Genomic DNA, 19,635 nt, shown 5'->3' with positions numbered 1-19,635 from the left:
ACTCTGGGATGCAGACCATCAGGTCCTGGGGATTTATCGGCCTTCAGTCCCATCAATTTCCATAACACAATTTCCTGACTAATAAGGATTTCCTTCAGTTTCTCCTTTTCGCTAGATCCTTGGTCCCCTAGTATTTCCAGAAGATTGTGTGTGTCTTCCTTAGTGAAGATAGAACCAAAGTATCTGTTCAACTGGTCTGCCATTTCTTTGTTCCCCATTATAAATTCACCTGATTCTGACTGCAAGGGACCTACATTTGTCTTCACTAATCTTTTTTTCTTCACATATCTACAGAAGCTTTTGCAGTCAGTTTTTATGTTCTCTGCAAGCTTCCTCTCATACTTTATTTTCCCCCTCCTAATTAAACCCTTTGTCCTCCTGTGCTAAATTCTAAATTTCTCCCAGTCCTCAGGGTTTGCTGCTTTTTCTGGCCAATTTATATGCCTCCTCCTTGGATTTAACACTATCCCTAATTTCCCTTGTTAGCCACGGTTGAACCACCTTCCACGTTTTATTTTTACTCCAGACAGGGACGTACAATTGTTGAAGTTCATCCATGTGATCTTTAAATGTCTGCCATTGCCTATCCACCGTCAACCCTTTAAGTATAATTCGCCAGTCTATCCTAACCAATTCACGTCTCATACCATCGAAGTTACCTTTTGCTAAGTTCAGGACCCTAGTCTCTGAATTAACTGTCACTCTCCATCTTAAAGAAGAATTCTACCATATTATGATCACTCTTCCCCAAGGGGCCTCGCACAACAAGATTGTAATTAATCCTCTCATTACACAACACCAAGTCATGGATGGCTCGCTCTCTAGTTGGTTCCTCGACGTATTGGTCGAGAAAACCATCCCTTATACACTCCAGGAAATCCTCCTCCACTGTATTGCTACCAGTTTGGTTAGCCCAATCTATATGCAAATTAAAGTCACCCATGATAACTGCTGTACCTTTATTGCATGCATCATAATTTCCTGTTTGATGCCACCCCCAACCTCACTACTACTGTTTGGTGGTCTGTATACAACTCCCACTAGCGTTTTCTGCCCTTTGGTGTTCCGCAGCTCTACCCAGATTCCACATCATCCAAGCTAATGTCCTTCCTTACTATTGCGTTAATCTCCTCTTTAACCAGCAACACTACCCCATCTCCTTTTTCCTTTCTGTCTATCTTTCCGGAATATTGAATACCCCTGGATGTCGAGTTCCCACCCTTGGTCACTCTGGAGCCATGTCTCCGTAATCCCAATTACATCATATCCATTAACAGCTATCTGCGCAGTTAATTCATCCACCTTATTACGAATGCTCCTCGCATTGACACACACAGCCTTCAGGCTTGTTTTTTTTAAAAAACACTGTCCTTTTAGAATTATGTTGTAATGTGGCCCTTTTTGATTTTTACCTTTGATTTCTCTGCCCTTCACTTTTCCTCATCTCCTTTCGACCTTTTGCTTCTGCCCCCTTTTTACTTCCCTCTGTCTCCCTGCAGAGATTCCCATCCCTCTGCCATATTAGTTTAAACCCTCCCTAACAGCCAAACACTCCCCCTCGGACATTGGTTCCGGTCCTGCCCAGGTGCAGACTGTCTGGTTTGTACTGGTCCCACCACCCCCAGAACCGGTTCCAATGTCCCAGGAATTTGAATCCCTCCCTTCTGCACCACTCCTCAAGCCACGTATTCATCTTAACTATCCTGCTATTTCTACTCTGACGTGGCACTGGAAGCAATCCTGAGATTACTACCTTTGAGGTCCTACTTTTTAAATTTAACTCCTAGCTCCCTAAATTCAGCTTGTAGGACCTCATCCCGTTTTTTTTACCTATATTGTTGGTACCAAAATGCACCACGACAACTGGCTGTTCACCCTCCCCCTCCAGAATGTCCTGCAGTCGCTCCGAGACATCCTTGACCCTTGCACCAGGGAGGCAACATTCCATCTTGGAGTCTCGATTGCGGCTGCAGAAATGCCTATCTATTCCCCTACCACTATAGATCCTTTTCTTGCCCTCCTGTGCAGCAGAGCCACCCGTGGTGACATGAACTTGGCTGCTGCTGCCTTCCTCTGATGAGTCATCTCCCCAAACAGTACCGAAAATGGACCCCAGTGTTGCATGCAACAGACCTGCACCTATGCATACTGGACCTGTTATATAGTGACAGACCTGTAACCCACCAGTATTGAATCCTGGTGTTAGTTACAGACCTGCACCTACCCGTACTGTACCACAGTGTTACACTGTGGCAGTTCTGTACCTCAGTGTTGCAGTGAGAGACCTGCTCCCACCAACGCTGTACCCCAGTGCTGGTGACAGACCTGTACCCACCAGTACTGTACCCAGTGTTATAGTGACAGACCTGTACCCACCAGTACTGTACTAGTGTTAGTGACAGACCTGTACCCACCAGTACTGTATCCAGTTATATAGTGACAGACCTGTACCCACCAGTACTGTACTAGTGTTATACAGTGACAGACCTGTACCCACCAGTACTGTACCAGTGTCATGCAGTGACAGACCTGTACCCAGTGTTAGTAACAGACCTATACCCACCAGTATTGTGTCCAGTTATAGTGACAGACCTGTACCCACCAGTACTGTACCCAGTGTTAGTGACAGACCTGTACCCACCAGTATTGTACCAGTGTCAGTGACAGACCTGTACCCAGTGTTATAGTGACAGACCTGTACCCACCAGTACTGTACCCAGTGTTAGTGACAGACCTGTACCCACCAGTATTGTACCAGTGTCACAGTGACAGACCTGTACCCAGTGTTATAGTGACAGACCTGTACCCACCAGTACTGTATCCAGTTATATAGTGACAGACCTGTACCCACCAGTACTGTATCCAGTGTTATACAGTGACAGACCTGTACCCCAGTGTTACCCAGCTCAATATGCTCGAAGAATTTATAATCATTCCACTAGGTGTTTCATGCAGTTCAAGTGAACGTAGGAGAAACAATTCCGCACTCATTATACTCCACTGAAATCCTAATTATGGTGAAATAATAGGAAAGGAACTGTTATTAAAATCTTATGTTTTGCCTGAAGGTGACTCATTGATCAGAAGCTAGTTTTTCAAACATTTAACCCTCTAAACGATCGCTATCATTCCCTGAATCGGTTTACTAACTGCTGAGGAACAATCTCCAGATCTAGATATTAATTCAGCAGAGATATGCCTGTTATGAAGCCCCACTGACACCGATTTATGGATACAGGGTGACGAACTAAAACTATGCCTGTAGAGGAAAAATTCACATCAATCATCGAGTGTCCCAATTTAGAATGAAAACGACAACCACAGAAAAATACTGCTGGCAACTTCTGAAGTAACAGAACGTGGAAATAGGGGCATTTCACTAATATTCATCGGGGGACTCATCACTAACAATTCCCTACAGGCCAATGGGAAATATCAGGAAACAAAGATTACAGAAGTACAGAGTTTGTGACCTTTTAGTAGCCAATTTCTTCCATTTCCCTCCCCACCCTGTAGGTAACAACTCTTGCTGGGCTACAGTCCTATGGTTGGATGCACCCTACTGCATCTCATCCAAGGGCCCATCCTGTTAGTGTGAGCCTAGACATGAAGTGATCAGCTAGTCGGCATCATAGAAACATAGAAACATAGAAAATAGGTGCAGGAGTAGGCCATTCGGCCCTTCTAGCCTGCACCGCCATTCAATGAGTTCATGGCTGAACATTCAACTTCAGTACCCCATTCCTGCTTTCTCGCCATACCCCTTGATCCCCCTAGTAGTAAGGACCTCATCTAACTCCTTTTTGAATATATTTAGTGAATTGGCCTCAACAACTTTCTGTGGTAGAGAATTCCACAGGTTCACCACTCTCTGGGTGAAGAAGTTCCTCCGCATCTCGGTCCTAAATGGCTTACCCCTTATCCTTAGACTGTGACCTCTGGTTCTGGACTTCCCCAACATTGGGAACATTCTTCCTGCATCTAACCTGTCTAACCCCGTCAGAATTTTAAATGTTTCTATGAGGTCCCCTCTCATTCTTCTGAACTCCAGTGAATACAAGCCCAGTTGATCCAGTCTTTCTTGATAGGTCAGTCCCGCCATCCCGGGAATCAGTCTGGTGAACCTTCGCTGCACTCCCTCAATAGCAAGAATGTCCTTCCTCAGGTTAGGAGACCAAAACTGTACACAATACTCCAGGTGTGGCCTCACCAAGGCCCTGTACAACTGTAGCAACACCTCCCTGCCCCTGTACTCAAATCCCCTCGCTATGAAGGCCAACATGCCATTTGCTTTCTTAACCGCCTGCTGCACCTGCATGCCAACCTTCAATGAAGGAGGACAGTCTTGTTGGCAGATGTCTACAGACATTTCCCTGCAGGGGTCACGAATCAATAATCAGGAAGTGGAAACCTGCTATTTCTCTCTCCACCACCCCCATCTGAACAGGTACTGCCGAACTGGCTGTGCTTTTCTTTGCTTATAAATTTTTATTCAGGTTGGATTTATTTGTATAATATTTGTAGAAGTATAAATAAGGATTTATTGTAGAATTTAATGAATTCCCTTCCCCCACCCCCCTCACCTCGTTCTGGACGTCTAATTTGTAACCTGCGCCTGATTTTTTAATGTGTAGAACAGGTTTTTTCAGTTCTACAAAAATCTTCACTTGCTCCATTCTAACTTAGTTTGGAGTACGTTTTCACTGTGGAAACTTTGAAATCAGGCGTCAGTGGCCGGACACGCCCCCTTTTGAAGAAAAAATTCTGTTCCAAAGTAGAACTGTTCTACCTGACTAGAACTGCAGAAAAAAAAAAATGTGGAGAATTGCGATTTCTAAGATAGTCCGTTCTCCACCAGTTGCTCCTAAAAATCAGGCGCAAATCATGTGGAAACTTGGGCCCATAGTACTTACAGCACAGAAACAGGCCATTCGGCCCAAGAGGACCATGCAGGTGTTTATGCTCCACACAAGCCTCCTATATGCCTACTTCATCTAACCCCAACATATCCATCTACTCCTTTCTCCCTAATGTGTTTTTGTAGCTTCCCTTAAATGCATCTATGCTATTCGCCTCAACTACTCCGTGGTAGCGATTTTCACATTCTAACTATTCTCTGGGCAAAGAAGTTTCTCCTTAATTCCCAATTGGATTTATTAGTGACTATGTTATATCCCCAGCAAGCAGAAACATCACCTCTGCGTTTACCGTATCCAACCCTTTCATAATCTTCAAACCTCTATCAGGTCAGGTCACCCCTCAGTCTTCTCTTTTCTGGAGAAAAAGAGCCTCAGTCCGTTCAATCTATCCTGATGGGTAGATGGATCCTGATCCTCACTTCTGGAATCAGTCCAGTAAATCTTTTTTGCACCTTCTCCAGTGCCTCGATATCCTTTATATATTATGGAGACCGGAACTGTTCAGTGTGGTCTAACCAAGTTTCTATACAAGCTTAACAGAACCCCTCTGCTTTTCAATTCTATTCCTCTGGCAATGAACCCCAGAGTTTTGTTTGTCATTTTTATGGCCTTTTAATCAGAGTCTCTACTTCGAGTGATGCATCTATCTGTATCCCCAGTTCCCTCTACCCCATTTAGACACTTATTTTCCAAGGAGTATGTGGCCTCCTTAATCTTCCTACCAACATTGAAGTTTATTTGCCCAATAGATGCCAATTTTTAAAGTTTATTAATGTCTTCCTATATTTTGTCACAGTCCTCTTCACTATTAACTATACCCAATTTGGTGTCATCTACAATTTTTGAAATTGTACTTCCGATTCCCAAGTCCAAATTGTTTATGTAAATGGTTAACAGTGGTCCCAGCACCGATCCTTGTGGAAATAAAGACTTCAAAGCGCTTTGCAGCCAATGAAGTACTTTTGGAGTATGGGCACTGTTTTAATGTAAAAAACGCGGCAGCTAATTTGCGCACAGCAAGCTCCCACAAACAGAAATGTGATAATGACTAGATAATTTGTTTTTGTTATGTTGATTGAGGAATAAATATTGACCAGGGTGCCAGTAATAACTCCCATGCTTTTCTTCGAAATAGTGCCATGGGATCTTTTACATCCATCCGAGAGCAGACTTGGTTTAACCTTTAATGTCTCATCTGAAAGACGACACCTCCAACAGTGCAGCACTCTCTCAGCATTGCACTGGAGTGTCAGCCTAGATTTATACGCTCAAGTTTGTGGAGTGGGACTTGAACCCACAACCTTCTGACTCCGAGGAGAGTGCGCTATCCACTGAGCCACAGCTGACACTGAACACGATTTCCCACCTTTTGCCAGTCTGAATAACTATCTTTAACCCCTACTGTTTTGTATATAACTTGCTATCCATTCTGCTACTTATCCCCCGACTCCAGTACTTGACGCAAATGTTATACAGATCACCGCATAGAATTTTACAACACAGAAGCAGGCCATTCATCCCAACAGGTCTGTACCAGCGTTTCTGCTCCATACGAGCCTTCTCTCACCAAATCAACATTTATCCCTTTCTCCCTCATGTATTTATCTAGCTTTTCCTAAATACATCTTTGCTAGTCGCCTCAATTACTCCTTGTGGTAGTAAGTTCTACATTCTCAACAGTGTAGTAAAGCATTTATCCTGAATTGCTTTTGGATTTATTGGTGACAATCTTAGTTAGGGCCTCCAGTTTTGGACACGCCACAAGCTCAATGTGCTCTCCACAATCAATCAAGTTTGGAAGAACACAGTCTATAATGGTGCTGCTTTCCACCATTCAATATAAACATTTCACCGACCACCACTGGTGCTTTACTAACTATTTTGCTGTATAATCAATTCTCTGGTTATACTGAGTAACAGGGTCAGTTATTAGCAAGTGTCACATTGGATGAACTTGAATTTAAAAAAGCCCTTCAATGCCTCATCACGCAGCAAATTACATGCACTTCTCAAAAGTTGTTAGAATAGAACCAGTCAATGGCTTTAGGAAGCACATCATTCACAGCACAACCACAAAACATCTTGCACCATTCCAATTAGGTGGTTCAGTGACGATATTTAATTAGAACAATGTGCATTTATATAGCGCCTTTAAAGAAGTAAAACGTCCCAAAGCGCTTCACAAGAGTGTTATGAAACAAAATTTAACACTGAGCCACAGAAGATATTAGGACAGGTGATCAAAAGCTTGGTCAAAGAGGTCAGTTTTAAGGAGCGTCTTAAAGGAGTGTAGCGAGTGAGAGGTAGAGGGGTTTAGGGAAGGAATTCTAGAGCTTAGGGCCTAGGCAACTGAAAATCAGGGATGTGCAAGAGGTTAGAATTGGAGGAGTGCAGAGATCTTGGAGGATTGTAGGGCTGGTGGAGGTTCCAGAGACAGGGAGAGGCGAGAACTTTAAAATCTAGGACCAAGTGCCAATGTAGGTCAGCGAGCACACGGTTGATGGCTGAACGGGATTTGGAGAGTTAGGGCATGGGCAGCAAAGATTTGGATGAGTTCAAGACAACAGAGGTTGCAAGATAAGAGGAAAGCATTGCAACAGTTCAGTCTAGAGGTAACAAAGGCATGGATGAAGGTTTCAGCAACAGAATGACCAAGGCAGGGACAGAGACAGGAGATGTTACGGTGATGGAAAGGATATGGGGTCAGAAGCTCAGGCCAAAAAGGTTGCCATGTTTGTGAACGGTCTGTTTCAGCTCGAGAAGGTGGCTAGGGATAGGGACTAAGTTGTGGCTAGGGAACGGAGTTTTTGGCAAGGACCAAAGAAAACACCTTCAGTTTTCCCAATAGTTAATTCAGTACTGGATGTCAGACAAGCAGTGTGACATATCAGAGGAACAGCAAAAGCTTGGGAAAAACCAACTGCTGAATGTCAGTCAAATCAACACTAACAGGATTGAAAAGGCCAGGAATCAGGTCTGATCAGATTACCTCGAAGAATTTTGCCATATTAACACACAAACCAACATCTTGAAACTTACAAACCAATTTGAGGCTTTAGAGAATTTGATTTGAGCCATTTCCGAATCCCTGGGCAACACAAAATGAACTCTGTCGATTGTCTTAACACACAAGACAACATTGCAGTCAAACCATTCATGTAAAAAAAAAAATCAATAAAATGAAAATTGAAACGTTTTGTCCTTGAAGTCCTGATCTGCTCCAGACTCGTGGGCCAGAATCTGAATGGGGAATCCAACGAGTGCACTTTGGATAGTCAACAAAATTAAATAATATTTTTAAATTCAGATTGGTTTAAATCGTGCAAACAGACACTGGAGATACCACACTAACCAAAGCCCCACATCATAGTGCATCAATCTGTGTGCCAATCTGCACCAAGGTTTTTATTTACTTAACGACTTGACGTAATAGTCTAGAACCAATGAAATCACATCAGAGAATCATTACATGGGAAGAAAGTTCAAGTTAACATGGATCACCCAAACCAACCCCAGCTGAGCAAGTCTAGCCAGCTGAGTCATACAGAACAAGAGGTACTGGATCGATCTCAGGCCGGGCAGTGATTGGAGCACTGCGACAGGGTTCAATGCACCCGATCACAACCCAGTGACTATCTATGGAAGCGAGTACCTTGAGTGTTAGCAGGTTGTCAAGACCAGCTTCTCTGGTAGATACATCAGGCACCTGCACAATTGCATGGGTGGGACAGGGAGTGCACCTGTGGGGGCTGCACTGGGGAACATTTGCCAGCTGCGGAACTACACAATTTAAGAGCCAAAGTATTTAGCAGCAAAGAAAAATGATGCAAATGAAGAGAAGGGACCAAGGCAGATTTTATCCAAACCAATTGTAAATGAAGCAGTTAACATGCTGGTGAAAGTAACATATTGCTAAGCATGTTAAACCGAGAAGATCTAATTTTAATCAGGGCATGCTTGCTGCAATTAATTTCCAACTGAAGTCTCTCCAACATATACAGAAAAAAAATGTCAGTGTAATTGACAGCCAGCAGCACTAATAGTACAAGAGCAGCAATGTTCAGGGACCCACTGACATGAATGAGCCAGAACATTGCTGGCGCTTTGTGTTTGGCTGTTGAACCCATTTCCAAAGGTGGCTGTAATCAGAGAGACATGGAATGACCCCAGGAACTTGCTGCACTTTAATCTTAACTCCCAGTGGAGAAGTATTCACCATTTCCTTCAGTGAGTTTCTCAGTACATTGCTTCTCACTCACAGCTATTGATCCTGCCTTTCCCATAACATGTCCAAAGTCCAGAGATCAATCTCCTCTTTTGTTGCCAACGTGAATAATCAAGTCTAAACATTGCTTTCGTCTTTCAAATCCTCCGCCCCAAGGTGCCAACTGACAGTTAAATCACAGCCAGTGATCAAATGACAGAAGTGTTGAGCGCAATTTGGAGTAAGACAGCGGCCATTACATTTATACCATGAAAGCGGGGAGTAGACCAACAACTTAACCGTATTTGACAGCCATTGTGCTGATCAGGTACTGCATATTAAAGCAGCAACCAATGGCTCAGTTAGTAAATTCACGGTGTGATTTGGGACTGAACCACAGAGACCATTAAAGACCCAGGTAGTTTGTCCCTGGGCTTTGCCAAGTCAGTTGGAGGAAGGGCAGATAAGTTATTTGTATGTGTGCTCCCGGAGGGGCGGGGGGTGGGGGGGGTGGGGAAGAAGAGTTGGCCGAGAAAGGATGAAAGATGAGCTTGATTATTATACAGCAACCCGTGATATTCCCCTCCACCCCCACCGCGTGCAACAGCTAAACAATCCAGTATCACACAAAGAACACTGGGATAAGATACCACAGAGTCACCAGGCAGACCTGTTGAGGTGCACTCATCTGCTGTCAGAAATGTTCATTTTGGTTTGTAAAACACAACTTATTTTGATATGTTGAAGTCTTGAAAATAACCATCCCAGGTACTACATAAGAATTAGGAACAGGAGTAGGCCATCTAGCCCCTCGAGCCTGCTCCGCCATTCAACAAGATCATGGCTGGTCTGGCCGTGGACTTAACTCCACTTACCCGCCCACTCCCCATAACCGTTAATTCCCTTATTGGTTAAAAATCTATCTGTGACTTGAATACATTCAATGAGCTAGCCTCAACTGCTTCCTTGGGCAGAGAATTCCACAGATTCACAACCCTCTGGGAGAAGAAATTCCTTCTCAACTGGGTTTTAAATTGGCTCCCCCGTATTTTGAGGCTGTGCCCCCTCGTTCTAGTCTCCCCGACCAGTGGAAACAACCTCTCTGCCTCTATCTTGCATATCCCTTTCATTATTTTAAATGTTTCTATAAGATCACCGCTCATCCTTCTGAACTCCAACGAGTAAAGACCCAGTCTACTCAATCTATCAGCATAAGGCAACCCCTCATCTCCGGAATCAGCCGAGTGAATCGTCTCTGTACTCCCTCCAAAGCTAGTATATCCTTCCTTAAGTAAGGTGACCAAAACTGCACGCAGTACTCCAGGTGCGGCCTCACCAATACCCTATACAGTTGCAGAAGGACCTCCCTGCTTTTGTACTCCATCCCTCTCGCAATGAAGGCCAACATTCCATTCGCCTTCCTGATTACCTGCTGCATCTGCAAACTAACTTTTTGGGATTCATGCACAAGGACCCCTCTGCACCGCAGCATGTTGTAATTTCTCCCCATTCAAATAATATTCCCTTTTACTGTTTCCCCCCCCCCCACCCCCAAGGTGGATGACCTCACACTTTCCGACATTGTATTCCATCTGCCAAACCGTAGCCCATTCGCTTAACCTATCGAAATTTCTTTGCAGCCTCTGTGTCCTCTACACAACCCGCTTTCCCACTACTTCCACCCGTCTGTTCCTTCTACTTCCACCCGTCACCCACCCAGACTCAATGGAGGGGAGGGGGAAGGGGAAGGGGAAGGGGAAGGGGAAGGGGAAGGGGAAGGGGAAGGGGAAGGGGAAGGGGAAGGGGAAGGGGAAGGGGAAGGGGAAGGGGAAGGGGAAGGGGAAGGGGAAGGAGCTGCCTTGCTAGAGAGCTGTGCTATGATCTTCTTGCTGTCAAACTCTCCTTGGCTCAAAGGTGGCAAGGTTCGACAGCAAGATCAAAGGTGCCCAGAGAGCCCCCCTCCCCCACAGGAGGGAAGAGTCTCAATTCTACTCAATTGAAAAAGCCTAATTCTGCCCCCAAAATAATTATACAGTAAAGTTTGAGTAAATGGCATTTCAGAGATTTTGGAAGTGAACTGCTCCATGACTGGGTTGCAGAGCTCCCCATGTGCACATGGTTGTGTCTCCATTCTATGCAAGTTCCTGGGAAACTTCACCACCCCATTGGTTACCATCACATTGCGAGGACATCAACTGCATTCACCAAGGTTGTCTAGCGATGGAGGAAGATGGCAGCAGAACGCCTGTGTGTTCGAAGATTGAGTGTCACCGAATCACAAACACTCCCAAGCATCTTTTCGGTTGCTGCCCTGCAACCAAATTGTTGCAGGAAAGGTCACATTCCACACTCGAAGGGGAAAGAGGGCAGATCCCAAATGTCACTGGTCACTTCAGTAACTCACAAAGACAAGAAACAATCGAACTGGGAAACAGATGTGAAAGCTACACCTTTTAAATCTAGAAACATAGGAAATTTTTGCTGATCTTTGGAGCAGAGACCCACTGTAATGAGTGTGGATTCACCAAAAGGGCACTTGGCAGTAAACTGTATAGACAGTGTCTTTGGAACATGGTTGCTGAGGTCAGAGTGTCGGCACTTGACATTGGGTTCTGCTCTACCATTATTTCATGCTGTTCAGGCAGTATATTTCAAACACACCCAACCTCACCAACTGAACATTTTTTCTTTGTGCTCTTTTTATGAATGTACAAGAGTCTTAATGCCATCTGTATTAGCATAGCTGTTGAGGTGGCAGTAAGGTTGCTATAAGCGACCTCAGCTGAGATCAGGGCAGAAAGTTTGTTAGACGCCAGTCCAGAGCTTCTCTCCCTGACCACTAACCTCTGAACCCTGTTGTGGAGCAGACCTGGTTGCTATGGCCACAGAGTATCAACACACCCCGTCCAGCATTGCATGTGAACTTGGGGACAAGGGGAAGGGGTGGGCTTTATTAATCCCAGTACGAGTTCCCAACTTTGGAAGAGATGGGATAATGTGACTGGCATTTACAGGTGAGGTTCCTGAAAAACCAGAAGTGGTTGCAGAAATCATGCAAAGAGCAACAAAAATATATTAAATGCACCAAGTATACCAAGAAAGCCCAATTTTAGAATCTTGCTAGTTTTCTAGCAACCTAAGATTTCAGGACCACAGACACCCATAAGAATACCAAGAACTTGTATTTCTATAGCGCTTTTCATAACCTCAGGATGTCCCAAATCGCTTTACATCAATGAAGTTCTTTTGAAGTGCAATTACTATTCTAATGTAGGAAATACGACACACAATTTGCACACAAGGGGCCCAAGTTTCCACATGATTTGCGCCTGATTTTTTAGGAGCAACTGGTGGAGAACAGACTATCTTAGAAATCGCAATTCTCCACATTTTTTTTTTCTGCAGTTCTAGTCAGTTAGAACAGTTTCACTTTGGAACAGAATTTTTTCTTCAAAAGGGGGCGTGTCCGGCCACTGACGCCTGATTTCAAAGTTTCCACAGTGAAAACGTACTCCAAACTAAGTTAGAATGGAGCAAGTGAAGATTTTTGTAGAACTGAAAAAACCTGTTCCACACATTAAAAAATCAGGCGCAGGTTACAAATTAGGCGTCCAGAACGAGGTTGCGGGGGGGGGGGGGGGGGGGAAGAAAGAGGGGAAGTCATTAAATTCTATAATAAATCCTTATTTATACTTATACAAATATTATACAAATAAATCCAACCTGAATAAAAATTTATAAGCAAAGAAAAGATTAAATAAACCATCTTCCTACCTGTGTGAAAATGCTTCAGCCAGGGAGAATGCTGCAGCAAGCCTCAAGTTGAGGCAGCCGTTTGTTCACATGGGGGGGGGGGGGGGGAGGAGGGGAAGGAGGCAGCCGTTTGTTCCCACGGGGGGGCGGAGGCAGCCGTTCATTCCCACGGAGAGGGGGGGGGGGGGTGGGGAGCTTTCCCGACGGCGGGTGGGGGGGGGGGCGGGGGGAGGGAAACGGCTGCCTCAACTTTGAGGCTTCCTGCAGCCTTCTCACTGCTGCAAGAAGTCTCAGTGCTGATGGCAATGTGCTTTTATTAAAAAATGTTCAAAAATTAAACAGCTACAAAGAACGACAAAAATGGCCGAGTGCCAATGTTTCCTTCACACTGCGCGTGCGCAAACGCTCCAACACGCACACGCAGGGTTACCGGCAGGAAAAAAACTAATTGAAATGGTACCCGCCCCCTCCCACTTACAAAATCGGCGCGAGTAGTAGGCTCCGCCCCCCTGGGCGCCGCGCCAAGCACACATGGAGCTGCAGGGCGCTCCAGAATCGCGCGTTTTTTTTCCGGCGCCGTTTTCACCGAGAAAAACGGGCGCCCAGCTCGGAGGGGCGCCCATTTTTTATCGTGTGGAAACTTGGACCCAATATCTCTCAAACAGCAATGAGGTATATGGCCAGATAATCTGTTCTAGTGATACTGGTTGAGGGATAAATATCAGCTAGGACACTGGGGAAAAACTCCCCTGTTCTTGTTCAAATAGTGTCACGAGATGCTTTAGGTCCATCCGAAAGACGGAACCTCTGAGTGCAGCACTGGAGCATCATCCTGGATTATTTGCTCAAGTCTCTGGAGTGGGCCTTGAACTCATTCAGTTCCACCACTGAGCCACTGCGGACTATAATCTGTACAAAAGTTGGAATAGATGATCTTGGGCACATGGACTTCTGGGGAAAGTTTACTTCCAATGCAGATTTTGAATGTTACCCAATCTAGCCTTTGTGGCAATACAGAAGAGGGGATGATGGTGGTGGTGTTTTGGGGGGTGGGTGGGGGAAGAGAAAGAGATTGTTGTGTATCTGTAAAGCATGCACTCCCATGTTCCGCCACCAGGAAGCGCATCCCCTGAAGTCCCAAGGGATCCCTTGGGAGCACTGTATATAAGCTGGCCCCCCAAGGCCTGTTCCTCACTCTGGAGTGTCTTATTAAAGACTGAGGTCACTGTTACTTTAACCTCCTTGTGTGCAGCCTCATCTGTGTTTGGAACACAATAGAGATTATGTATTGTGTGGGAGATGGGCACACCCACCCCATGAACAGAAAAAATAAATCTAGACAAGGGCAAGTAGAGATCATGAGGCCCACCCAAGCCTGACGCACCAGTATCCCAACGCTCTCATTTCTTGCAATGAACTGATTTAGAAACATAGAAAATAGGTGCAGGAGCAGGCCATTCGGCCCTTCGAGCCTGCACCAACATTCAATATGATCATGGCTGATCATATAACTTCAGTACCCCATTCCTGCTTTTTCTCCATTTCCCTTGATCCCTTTAGCTGTAAGGGCCACATCTAACTCTCTTTTGAATATATCTAATGAACTGGCCTCAATAACTTTCCGTGGTAGAGAATTCTATAGGTTCACAATTCTCTGAGTGAAGAAGTTTCTCCTCACCTCAGTCCTAAATGGCTTACCCCTCATCCTTAGACTGTCAACTGGTTCTGGACTTCCCCAACATCGGGAAAATTCTTCCTGCATCTAACCTGTCCAATGCTGTCAGAATTTTATATGTTTCTATGAGATCCCCTCTCATTCTTCTAAATTCCAGTGAATATAAGCCTAGTCAATCCAGTTTTTCTTCATATGTCCTTAAAGACCGTTTGCTTGCTGAGGTGGGTACAACCTTTAAGAATTGGTTTCCTATTGCACAGCATGATACAAACTAATTCACAATATGCTACCAGCTGCTGCAGCCCAGACACATACACACTATAAACAGTGCTCAGACCACCACACTCACCACCACCTTTCTGGGGCTAGGAATCACAACATGAACAGGATGCGTCCTCTGCGCACCAAAGCTCAGGGGTTACTCACCCCGAGGTTCTGAATGTGGAAGGGAAAGTGTCTCTGCATTTGGAAACATACATAGTGATCATAAATTTCAAGTAGTACACACACGCCAGTGAAAGGGCAGAGGAAAGCAGGAAACCGAGTCAATTCTTCCATCTGTCATTTTACACAAAAATCAATTCTCATTTTGTACCTTTTCCACGGGAGCGTTTTAGAAGCTTAAGTAAATTGGACAGTTTCTTATGGAAAACCCCATTTGTAACCTGATACTACTTTCCTGCTAAGTGCCTGGAGACAAGTATTATAGTCCAACCATGGTTAAACCTGAAATGGACAGCTATCTTCTCAAAGTCAGACATCTTTCTGGAAGCTCAATCAATACACCAACAAGGGAGCAGCAGTAACCTTCAGGAGGTGCTATAATTCATTTCAAAGAATCTCCATATAGATCACTTATTATTACAGGAGATTGCCGACAGTTCTGCTCACATTCTACAGTTCCAAGCTCCTGTTTGTTTACCTGAAATTGTGACAAGTTTTTGGAGATATCCATTTCAATCATTTCTTGAATCTCCCTTTCCACAGCTCTCTCTCCACACCCTGAAGAAGCTGGCTGTTGTTCTGAGCACTTACAATAGAGGCTGGCCATTTGGCCCAGCAAGCCTGTGCCTGCTCTTTGAAGGAGCTATCCATCCAAGTCCCACTCCCCTGCTCTTTCCACATAGCCATGCATGGTTCTCTTTCAAGTATATATCCAATTCCCTCGTGAAAGTGATCCACACTGAACTCTGAATGTGGGGATGCTATTTGACTGCAGGGGCATCACCACCCAGCCCAATTCTGTTCATGTTGTGGTCTGCACACATGCTGTTCAGCAGGGTTTACTGGGATTGGTTTGTAAACCAGGAGCAGGAACCTGGCTGATTTCCCCCCTCAAACTCTCAAGTGTTGAGGTCCATTGCAGTGCCCCAACCTGGTGCCCCAGCGGAGTTCAGCTACCTCAGCACAGATGGAGGATTGAACTAGAGGCCTGCCGAGTCTGTGGGACCCTGCTATCCATTTATTGATTACTAGGAAAGCACAACTCCCAAAAAACGGACGAGTGAATCACATGGACATTCACTAAGTAGATGTACAGTATATTAGCCACTAGCCACATGCGGCTAATTGACGACCGGGATGTGACCAGTCCCATTTTTTATTAGTAAACAAAAGTGAGTAAAAGACACAGTCGTGGGCCTGTGATCTCAGTTCTCATTCACACGGCCTGTGCATGTGAACTTTATGCAGTGCAGCTGTTGGTGAAATGCTAAGACCAACAGCAGACTGCGAGTGTTTCTGGGTTGCTGTGTGCTTGACTCCCTTGGCTACTGCTCATGGGTAATCTGCTAAAATGGAGAGACACGGGGACGGAATGCAGACGCAAAGTGTGGATGGACAGCATGGGGGGGGGTGGAGAGGGTGTGGATGGAGAGGATAGAGAGCTGGGGGGGGGGGGGGGCGTTGGAATGGATAGAGGGGGTGAGTATGGAGTGGAATGGATGGAGTGGATGTGAATGGAGAGCTGGGGTGGGGGGGTGGAGTGGATGGAGAGCTGGGGTGGGGGGGTGGAGTGGATGGAGAGCTGGGGGTGGGGGGGGGGGGACTGGTCTGGAGAGTCTCATTGTTCGAATCAACATTCTCAGTGATCGCTCGCAACTTGTTGCATAAAAACTTCCCATAAATTGCAGAATTCTAACCTTTGCTCAGAGAGTTTTGCACTGAATGGTGGGTGTGTGTTAAATAAATATACATAAAGTACTTTCCCTCAGGATTGTGTGCAAGGTGTTTTCTACTAAACTTAGTGCAGGTGACTCAAACCGTGTCGCTGTAACAACACCTGTGCCTAGTCAGCTATTTTTAGATGATGACACTGCCCGAAGACACAAAATTTAGCTTCTTTCTGCCATGTAATTTACACACTACTGGTAAGCCCCAGCATCTAACAGGATCTTCACAGGAACATTCAGGCAAGACGACAGGTTACTGGTTTTCTGGCCTCATTTTCAAAACAGGTTCTAAAATGGTTGCTTTGCTCTTAACACGACGACGTATTTAAGGTGTACAGAAGGAAAAAAAGACAAGAGAGCCAGTGGGCGATTGACAAGCACAGAGCAAGAGTAAGGAAAAAAAAAGTGAGCGAATGACACATCGCAAGTGAGAGAGAGAAAACGAGAGACACACACCCACCCGAGAGAGAGACAGATACACCCACCGAGAGAGAGAGCGATGCACCCACATATATAGGCCACTTCCCAACAGCGAGTTCCTTAGAAAGCACCTGATCAGCAAGGGGCCAGATGGTTACCTGCTCAATTGCATTCCAGATACCAGACTACAACCAAGCAATGCCACAGAAGATCAACCAATTACTAAAATATCTCAGCAATCTCACCACATCCAGTTGTTACATTTTTGGGGGGAGAACTAGGTTACTGCACAATACACACGGTAAATAGAGCCACTTCAGTGAAAGCAGTAAGTCTACAAAAGATGAGCGCTCAGGACGTCACAAGGCACTTCACAGGTAATGAAATACTTTTGAAGTGTGGTCAATGTTGTAATGTAGGAAACATGGCAACCAATTTGCACACAGCAAGATTGCACAAACAGCTGTGAGATAATGACCAGCTCATTGTTATAGCGATGTTGATTGAGGGATAAATATTGGCCAGGACACCAAGAGAACTCCCCATCTTGGCTTTGAAAGAGTGCTGTGGGATCTTTCATGCCCACCTGAGGGTAGACAGGGCCTCAATGTTTAATATGAAAGATGGCACCTCCAACAATGCCGCACTCCCTCAGCATGACACTGTCAGCCTAGACTTTGTGCTGAAGTCTCTGGAGTGGAACTTGAACCCACAACCCTCTGACTCGAGCGTGTGATCATGAGCCATGGCTGACACCACAAGTTTAGTGAATGCACAACATCTTTTAGTTTGTCCTCAGTGAGCTGCAGTGCTGCTCTGTCCTGTAGCCTCAATACTTCAGGTATTTTCAGAGAGAAGCTCGAGGACTATGCCAGCTTTCGATAGATGGCAGTAATGCATCTTAACACCAAATTCAAGACGGGCAACTTCTGTACAACTGGTCTTATAGCCAGTTCAGGAAGTTTCCTACACTGTCAATTGTACAGAAAGCATGATTTTTCTGAAGGTTACTGCAGTTCACTACTCCCATCCATAGCTTAGCACCAGTTTCTGATCACACACAGCTTAAATAAAAGTGTCAGCAAAGGGTTATTTGATGCATTGGAAGCAAAACACTATAGGGGAAAATGTACTTTAAGAGCATCACACTGAATACTGATTTAGCACCATCAAGCAAACTCACCTCCATCCCTTCCAGTGACAGACCTGGACCCAGCAGGTCTTTCACATCCCCTCAAAATGCTCTCTCCAGGTACAGCACAGGTTTGGAAGGGCAAAATCTGTAATTGCTGCAGGGTACTTCACACAGCTGAAGAGAGCATGGTGTGAAAATTTCACACGCCTTCCATGATGCTTCACTGTAACCAGTGATCAGAAATCCGACAGTGGAACTGTGTAATACATGTGCCACGCACTACGATTTACTGAGTTCTGAGCGACACACAAACTCCATTCCAGTCTGGGGATTCAGTTAGGACTGGCATTAGCCTGGTTCACTCTGCGTAGCAGTTACTTTCCAACATCGGATATCACAAAAGGAAATACACGAATGAAGCAAAAAAAAAAATCTGGCACTCCACTTTCAGGAGAGACGTTAAACCGAGGCCCCGTCTGCTCTCTCAAGTGGACATAAAAAGTCCCATGGCACTATTTTGAAGAGGTGAGGTATCCCTTGTGACCTTGTCAATATATATCACCCAATCAACGTTACAAAAAAAAAAGAGATCATCTGGTCGTCATCATGTTGCTGTTTGTGGGACCTTGCTGTGCACAAATTCGCGTTTCCTACATTACAACAGTGTCTTCACTTCAAAAATACTTCATTGGCTGTAAAGCGCTTTGCGACGTCCCGACATTGTGAAAGGTGCTATATAAATGCAAGTCTTTCTTTCTACAGTATTAGTCAACTGGTCTCAGCAACACCTGAAATCATAGATACAGATCATGGATACAGATCCCATGGAAACAAATTATAAAGTGAAGATCAAAATCAACAGTGATTCCGCCAATCAGTATTGCTTCTTTATTTGGTTGTGGTTCGAATTTGAACCAGTGGATCCAGACTGGGTCCATACAGGGGTAAAGGAGTGAGCTAAATGGAGATGATCTGTTGGCCTCACCTGTTATAATTGCTGGGTCCATCCAGCTACTGCCACTCTCCCAGTCCAGGCTGGTGCTGTTGGCTGAGGTTGGTGCTGCATGGTTCACTGAAGAGCAGGAAGCAGCATTTGGTAGTCCCCCAAAATTGATGTTAATATTTGGTAACAGTGCCCGGAGACCATCCTGCCACTCTTTCACATTTAAACTTGCCACATTACTGCTGCTGTCTGAAAAAAATAAAATAAAATAAAAGGGAAAACAAAAATTAACTGGGCATTGCCAGATAAGTTTTGGATTTTACTGGTCTTGACTCCATGCCACCGAAAGGGGTCTCACATATTCACTAATCTGCTAGCATGCATTCAGCGGCCCCGCCTAGGTTGGGTTTGCACA

General features: G+C 45.0%; 1 protein-coding gene across 3 annotated transcripts in view; it reads right to left on the bottom strand.

Moving 5' to 3' along the window:
• Positions 1 to 19,635, bottom strand: part of LOC139280901 (CCR4-NOT transcription complex subunit 4-like) — a 172,783-nt gene that overhangs the window by 10,764 nt on the left and 142,384 nt on the right. For 2 of the 3 annotated variants that reach the window (XM_070900703.1, XM_070900702.1), the window contains exon 11: positions 19,263 to 19,469. The exons of the other annotated variant lie outside the window; for it this stretch is intronic. In XM_070900703.1, the coding sequence (XP_070756804.1) occupies positions 19,263 to 19,469 (207 nt within the window). The remainder of the gene's footprint in view (positions 1 to 19,262; positions 19,470 to 19,635) is intronic. 3 annotated transcript variants of the gene reach the window in all.

The sequence above is a fragment of the Pristiophorus japonicus genome, chromosome 15, assembly GCF_044704955.1.
Source record: "Pristiophorus japonicus isolate sPriJap1 chromosome 15, sPriJap1.hap1, whole genome shotgun sequence".
Taxonomy (NCBI): Eukaryota; Metazoa; Chordata; class Chondrichthyes; family Pristiophoridae; genus Pristiophorus; species Pristiophorus japonicus.
This window is presented reverse-complemented; position numbering and strand designations above follow the sequence as displayed.